Source organism: Hipposideros armiger, unplaced genomic scaffold (assembly GCF_001890085.2).
Source record: "Hipposideros armiger isolate ML-2016 unplaced genomic scaffold, ASM189008v1 scaffold_8, whole genome shotgun sequence".
Taxonomy (NCBI): Eukaryota; Metazoa; Chordata; class Mammalia; order Chiroptera; family Hipposideridae; genus Hipposideros; species Hipposideros armiger.
In genome coordinates, this window is record NW_017731358.1 from 5,913,261 (window position 1) to 5,920,880 (window position 7,620).

At 38.0% G+C, this 7,620-nt stretch overlaps 1 protein-coding gene across 3 annotated transcripts in view; it reads left to right on the plus strand.

Annotated features, from left to right (window-relative positions):
* MYLK (myosin light chain kinase) overlaps positions 1-2,548 on the plus strand; it is a 123,124-nt gene extending 120,576 nt beyond the window's left edge. For all 3 annotated transcript variants that reach the window (XM_019652518.1, XM_019652524.1, XM_019652531.1), the window contains one exon: positions 494-2,548. In XM_019652518.1, the coding sequence (XP_019508063.1) occupies positions 494-744 (251 nt within the window). In that variant the 3' untranslated portion in view covers positions 745-2,548. The remainder of the gene's footprint in view (positions 1-493) is intronic.
* The last annotated feature ends 5,072 nt before the right edge of the window (positions 2,549-7,620 follow it).

The following is a 7,620-nucleotide window of genomic DNA, read 5'->3' on the forward strand; positions in this document are numbered from 1 at the left end:
TCAATTTACAGAATTGCAGTCATCACCACAATCGAATTTTAGAACATTTCCATCACCCCAAAAAGATTTCTTGCGCCCATTTGTTCTGAATCTTATTTTTTATTTCAATTTATTTATATTCAACTTTTATACAGGATGAAAAGTTTTCTTTTAATCCCAGAAGATATTTAGCTCTAGGCATATAGTTGGAGATGGGGCAGTGTTCCGGTTAGTACTCTGTATCTGTATAAAGGTGGGAGGCCGTGCAAGCCCCACATGGACGGGAAATGGAATGACTGCAGATTACTTCATGTGAGGTTTCAGATACTAGTATTTACCATACTTGCCCATATTCAAATGTAAGTAGCAAAACAGATGCTAAAAGCCAACATCGTAATTTTCTTTCTTCTTCACCACCTTAATCAATAGAGGTAACTTGGGAGTTCCTTGCATAAATTGATAAGAAATTTTGCATAACGGTTTGTGCTACTTATGTTCTCTCCCTGTGATGCAGGATACCCAGACCCCGAGGTCGTCTGGTTCAAAGACGACCAGTCGATCAGGGAGTCCCGCCACTTCCAGATAGACTACGATGAGGATGGGAACTGCTCTTTAATCATTAGCGATGTTTGTGGGGATGATGATGCCAAGTACACCTGCAAGGCTGTCAACAGTCTCGGAGAAGCCACCTGCACAGCGGAGCTCATTGTGGAAACCATGGAGGAAGGTGAAGGAGACGGGGAAGAGGAAGAAGAGGAAGAGTGAAACAAAGCCAGACAGAAGCAGTTTCTAAGTCATATTACAAAGACTATTTCTCTAAAACTCAAAACATCCAAGATAGTAAAAGCACCTAGTGTGATAGATTTCTCTAGTTAGGTCATTTGGGGGGTCGGTTCTTCAGCAACAGCAGTTGATACCTAGCAGTGTCATTGATGGGCATTAATGTGAGTTGACTGGCACTTAAGATATGAGTTCAGCTAGATTTCATTTTGGGAAATCACCAGTAACTTGCCTGACCAGTTGATTTTAGAGAGAAAATAACCAAAATAAATATTTTTCTGAGCAAAATCACAAATTCCCCCAAGTGAAACACCCATCAAAAATAAGGCCCTGCAGCCACAGCTCAGCCCAGAGGGTCCCTGGAGGTGGAGGTCTCCCTCTCCCAGCTCCCAACTCTGGGAACAGGGTCTTCTCCAGTACTGCAGCCCTTCATTCGGAAAGCAGTTGAGCCATTTTAACTTATGCGGCACATTTTATTCCAAAGTATACTGTAGACATTCAGACTTTTCATTTTCCCCTCATTCTACCTGCCAGTTTTTCTGGATGTGAACCTGCTATGAATTTAAGCACTAAAGACATTATACTTCTTAGATTCTGAAGACAGGTCCCCTGCTCATGGATGGCTGGCTTCCTTAGGAAAACAGAATCTCCTTTCTTCCAAAATCCATAGAAAAGCTAAACTTATCCCCTCTTTGCAGATGTCTAGCAGCTTCAGACATTTTTATAAGAACCCGTGAAAAAAAAAATCCTTGTTAATGTGCTTTTCTTCTGAAACCAGGATTCATATTTGTGCTGTTATAGATCAGCTCTGCATGTGTGGTAAAGATTTTTGTGTTTGAATGTATCAAAAACCAGCTTGGTAAAAAGTTACTCTTATTTATTGGCCACTATGAAACAAATTTCAACTGATGAAGAGCTGTAGAACTCTACATACTTTGGAGTCTCCTTCAGGATAGTCTGAGTTTAATACACCTTCATTGTAAACACTTTCTTCAGAGAACTCTACCTACCTTATGGGTCCCACGTTGTTGTTTTTTCTTGAATGTGCATCAATCAAGCCTTGTCCCCAACCTTGAACTATATTCTTAGAACTGATAAATGCACTCAGACTTGCATCTTTAGGAATTTTTAACTTTCTTTCACTACATTGGCACTTAAAATTTTCTTTAGAAAACTTTTTGAAGGTCATAAACAAAGACCATAACCTGATATGCCTAATACATTTTCTGTGCGTGTGTGTGTAACATTCCAAATACTTTATTCTTTTCCACTGTTTGTAAAATGCAGCAATTTAATATTTCAAGGGACTTTTTAGTAGTTCCTTAAGAACCAATTTTAAATTACTTCAGTGCAATCCTACACAGTATCAACATTAGAATTTTGATATTGCTTAGTCTTATGTTATCGTCCATTCTCTTACCTGCTTTTTGCTGCTAGTTTCAAATTGCCAGTATTTTTTTGCTTTTAAACAGTTACAATATTTTTCATGATAGCCACAGTATTGCCACAGTTATTATAACAAAGGGTTTTTAATTTGATTTAGCGCATTCAAAGCTTTTTTCCATCACTTTTAATTGTGTTTAGACTATAATATTTGTGTGCGTGTATGTTGTATGTGTGTGTGCATGTGTGGTGTGTACGTTTGTTTACAGGTTTCTAATGCCTTCTTGAAATTGTGTTAATGTTCTCCCAGTTTATTATGCCATCAGATTGGTAAATGAGAACACTACAACTGTAGTTAGCTCACAATTTTTAAATAAAGGATACCACAGTGCATGCGTTTTGTTCAGTCTTTGCAGCCTTCTCTTTCTTCCCATGCCACCAGTTGTAGACTACCCAGATTAGAGCTTGGAAACTAAAAGTAAATGCAGTGATGCACAAATGGCTTATATGGTTGTGTTTTACTAAGGAACAAGATGACTTAGGTAGTTTTTGTTTATACTAGATAGCCTAATTTGCACATTTAGATCAAAATTTCTCTCGAGCATCAGTTTGGCTCAATTACGTTCTATATATCTATAGTGTCCTCAAAATGCTAAAATCTATATGACATTTTCAGCATGTGATAAAATCGTCACCATCATTAATACTATTTACCAGAGCTTGGTTTGCATTTGTAACTTTGATGTAATTTATTATTAGCAGCCACGTGCTATCTTTTCATGTCTTGATATCGAAGCATTTGTTATCACAAAACTGTCACTCCTGTTTTTTATAGGAAGTCTGTTATCAGATATCAGGTGGTGACTCCCCAGTGTATTGAGTGGCCAAATATTGTATATATTGTAGAAAGAATTAAGACATGTCACCAGATGTTGGACTAGATAATTCTGTAATTCCACAGTGTAGTCTGGAAAGAAATAATCCATTCTCCAGTTAATATTTAAATTTTTTCATCTTTTGTTTTTAGGCAACCACAACATACAAAGTTTCCTAGTGAGAAAAATTATTATTTTTAAAGAAAAGGACTTGTTATTTCTTGCTAGTGAAAAATGTACCATATATATGCTGCACCAGGAAAAATAACAAATACATTTTCTTCCTTTCCATTTTCATTCCAAACATATAAAAAGCAATCCCTTGATTGTTCCTTACATTGCAGAGCTTGATATTAAATGATATTTCCATATAACTAAAAAGACATGCTGACTGTTGTCAGCTAGAACTTAATTTATATAAAGTTTCTTTTCCTTTTTCTCAAAATGTTTGAGTTTTACTTTTCACATCTTACCTGCTTTTGATAAATCTGTGCAATGAATAGAAAGGAAGTAAAGGATAATTAAATTCTAAAGAATCATAATTCTCCACTCTTCAAGAAAATAAAAGTAATTACTACTTTCTTTACCCCTTGAGAACTGCTTCTCTATATTGGAACAGAAAGGCTAATAAATTATGTGGCAGTCATTACTGAGGCTCTTTGGCCTGGCACACAGTTAGGCCTGCGTTCCTGGCTCCCAGGCTAGGTGGGGCTGTGTGACAAGTCCTGGTCAGTGAGCTGTGAGCAGGGTGACGTGCAACACCTCTGGGCCAGAACATTTAAGTATTGATGCAAAACTCTCCATAATTACTGCCAACATGTGAGATGGTGGCTGCTTTATCTACCTGGGTCCCCAGCCACCCCAAACGGGTGCATAACACAAATGAAATAAATCACAAGATTTTAGGGTTCTCCTGTTATAAAGTCATCACCATATTCTAGATCTGTTCTGACCAATATGGTAACCATGTGTCACAAGTGGCTATTTAAATGTAAATTAATTTTAAAAAATAACACTTAAAATTCAGTTCCTCAGTTACACTACCCACTTTTAAAGTGTTCAGTAGTCACATGTGACTAGTGGCTACCTTGTTGGATAGCACAGATTAGAACTTTCTGTAAAGTTTGATCAGACAACACTGTTCTAGATGGACTAGGAAGAAAACAGAAAACTCCAAATTTTACATTAAATGTGGACATCACCTTTCAAATTACTGTGAAATTAAAACAAAAGTTTCTGTGAAATCAATCTGGAAAATAAATGTGGTCTATAGTTTCATCAATTGTATTGGATAATACAAACTCAATACTTAGGTTATTGTACTCCATTATTTACATTCATATATGTTTTTCACTTTTTAAGACATTTCTAAAGTACCAGCTCTGTGCGTCTCACCACAAAATCTAAATAGACCTGCAATTCACAAGCAATTACCAGATTACTTGTGATATGAAACAACCAGCTACACCAGAAACCTCCTATGTTTTTGAAACTTGGAGCTATTGTACTTGAGGTAGGGGAGCACCCAACAGCGACATAAGAGATAGATGCAGAGAAGGAGAGAGACTGGGTCACTAGGGCAGGATTTCCTTGACAGTGACCCAAAAGGAAGGGGGAGGGGCCATCCTGACAGCTACAATCATTTTCACCTCAATGACTTTGATTCTATCTCCCTTCCCATTGGAATTAGAAATACCCAGGAGATCTATATAGCGCTTGAAGACAACATTAAATTTTTAACTGCTGGTTGTTTGAAATTTTAGCCCATAGGCCTTGCCTGTGTTCCCAATGCTTGCACATTGCAGGGAAGGCTTCATGTCAGAGACTATCGCCCCAGTAGCGATCGTACAGAAGCATATGATAAATCTTCATATTTTTTTACTCCCTGAGACTAGATGTCTTCCAGTTAGAGATAACTAAGGAAGAAAGAGGTTACAAATTAACCTAAGTCAATTTGGTCACTCACATGTATTAGCTTCTTTTAGGCAGACATCAGTAGCCTCCGAAAGTCAAGAGATAGGTTGAGCTATAGGGCTTCTCCACAGCCTTGCTCCACATGGTATTTTACAGTGAAAGAAAGCCTCAGGCCGAATCCATCAAACACTTATTAGCAAGCAGTCATACAACCTATTCTGTAAACTCCATGAAGCCCCAGGTCTGTCTCTCCAGAAAGCATTTTATCAGTTCACTGAAGGCAAATGCTGCAGGATACTAGGTAGGATCCAGCTAACCTAGTTAATCAGCCAAATAGAGTCAGTTCCAGCTAAACATCTTGCTGGAGCTGTGCAGCTCATGCCTGTTCCCTCACCTATAAAATTACAACAATAGTTCCTACTTCATAGGTTGTAATAAAAATTCAATGAGCTCCTGCAGAGCACCTTATCCTTACCATAGGCCCCGATTCTGCTGGTACTCGGGGATGCTAAGGTATGTCAGAACCATCCTCTGACAGTCCTCAAGAACTGATTACACTTCTGCAGAATCAAAACAAGGATGTGAAAAAGTTATATACTTTATATAACTTTCATTGTATAAAAGAATACTTTTACATAATGAAAGATGAAAAGATTTAAATTCCACCCACCTCCCAATAAAGAATCTTCAAAACAAAGTGCCCATGCAATTGTACAAAAAAAATAATTGCTATGATTAGGAAATGCTACAACTGCCCTCGTTCTAAGGAAAATTTTAACGCCCAGTCCCTAAATACTCTCTTCTTCATAGCCAAAGAAGAAAAGCTCTGACTTCATAAGTCTTACTTGCCAAGCAAGAAGAAATTTCTCAGGTAAGCTTGATTTGAAACAAATCACACTTAACCTTTACTCCAAAGGCTTCCTAATTTTTAATTGGTATTTACAGAAGCTAATTCACATTTGACTTGTTCCTGACAGCATATTAGCCACAGATCAAGTAGGGCTCTGCTGTGCAGTCCCAGGAATAGGCTGGATAGATATCTTTTTCAAATTGCCTAGAAAGCTCAAAATGGAGGCTCCTACTCCTAATTTCTACAAAACTAGGAGATCGGGGTGTAAAGAATGGGAAGCTACCATAGTAGAGAGAAGGCCAAACATAAACTGCTGAAGACAAGCAGTAGCTCTGTTCTCTCCGGAATTCCCATTAAACTGAGATTACAGGAATTATATATATATATATTTTTTTAAAGCTACAAATATGGGAGAAGACAGATGAAAAAATGTTAGAAGTTTGGAAGACAGAAAGCAAACAGATGACTGGGTAGCTGAATTAGAGCAGAGAAGCTGAAACCTGACTTCCTGCAAAGGAGGAAGCCAATACAAAGGCAAGTCAGTTAATCCCAAAAAAGCTGGAGTCTGGAGGAACCAGGTAGCTAGACAGAGAGCCTCAAAGGGAATGTAAGGTATCAATTCACTGATGCAAACCAAGGCCTTTCAGGCCAAAGCAGATCCAAAGTCCCAACTCAGAGGCCAAGGCAGAGGTGGGATGGGACAATTAGGAGTTGGGACAGCATGGGTCCAGAGTCCAGGAGGTTAGTGTGAACATATCAATAGTATCCACAGTCAAAGTGCAGAAAAAGAGCCGGATCCTAGAAAAGCATTTGCTTGTTTGAGTTTTTAAAAACAGAGAAGCTTCTTTAAATTGGTTGTACAAGAAGCCAAATTGTTGGACTTTCAGTAATGTACCCTCTTTATGAAATGTCTTATATTCAGTTATTGAAAGCAGAAGTTCGGTTAACCAATGTCTGTTTAATCCAACTCACCCAACTTAACCATAATTTTCATTTCCTCTGTAAAGCAAATTAACTGATGCCCACATACTTCTGTGCCCCCTGAGTTGCATATTTACCAAGCATCAGTTGGGTTTGTTCTTAAATATACTGATGCCAATTCTACTTATAATTACGTAATTTAATTAAGTGTTATATAAGCCAACAGAAGCAGGGTGCCAAAGGTAAGACTAATTGTTTCTATGGAAACTAAATTGAGACTAGTGGTCATACACGGCAGTTTGAACACTTGCGTTTATCTCCAGTCTCCCAAAACCTCACTAAAATGAAAGTAAAGGGCTAAAGGGCATAAACCTCTAAGGGCAAAAAACGAGAGAGGTGATACAGTAGACTTGAGCTGTAGACAAAATTTTTGGGTAGACTATGTTGTGTCATTGGAATTAGCCCCTGGTCGTTCACAAAAAATGAATAAATTCACAGACTCAGCCTGAAATGAGGAGAGCAAGGAAGTTGTATTCAAGAAGAAAGATGCCAGCATAGAAGTTCTCGGGGCAGAGAACTGCACCTAACTTTAGGTTTGCTTTTTCATATATAGGAAAGGGTAGGTAAATTTCCTTACAGCAGGAGATGTGATGTATAAACTGAGGTCATTTGACTGACACGTTGGTTACATAACAGTTTCTTTCTGTGCATGCTCTTACCCAGAATGCATACAGAAAAACCCACGTGTGGGGGGGAGGGGTGCAAATCTTTATGTTCATTTTATTTTAATTGTACTATAATGAGGCTAGAGTTCAAGTAATGGACAGGTTTTAACAGTTCACGCATGTGTGAGGAACCAGTTAATACCAGTTGGGTCTTATCTCCTCTTTTTAGGAGTGTTTGGACATTGTGATTTAT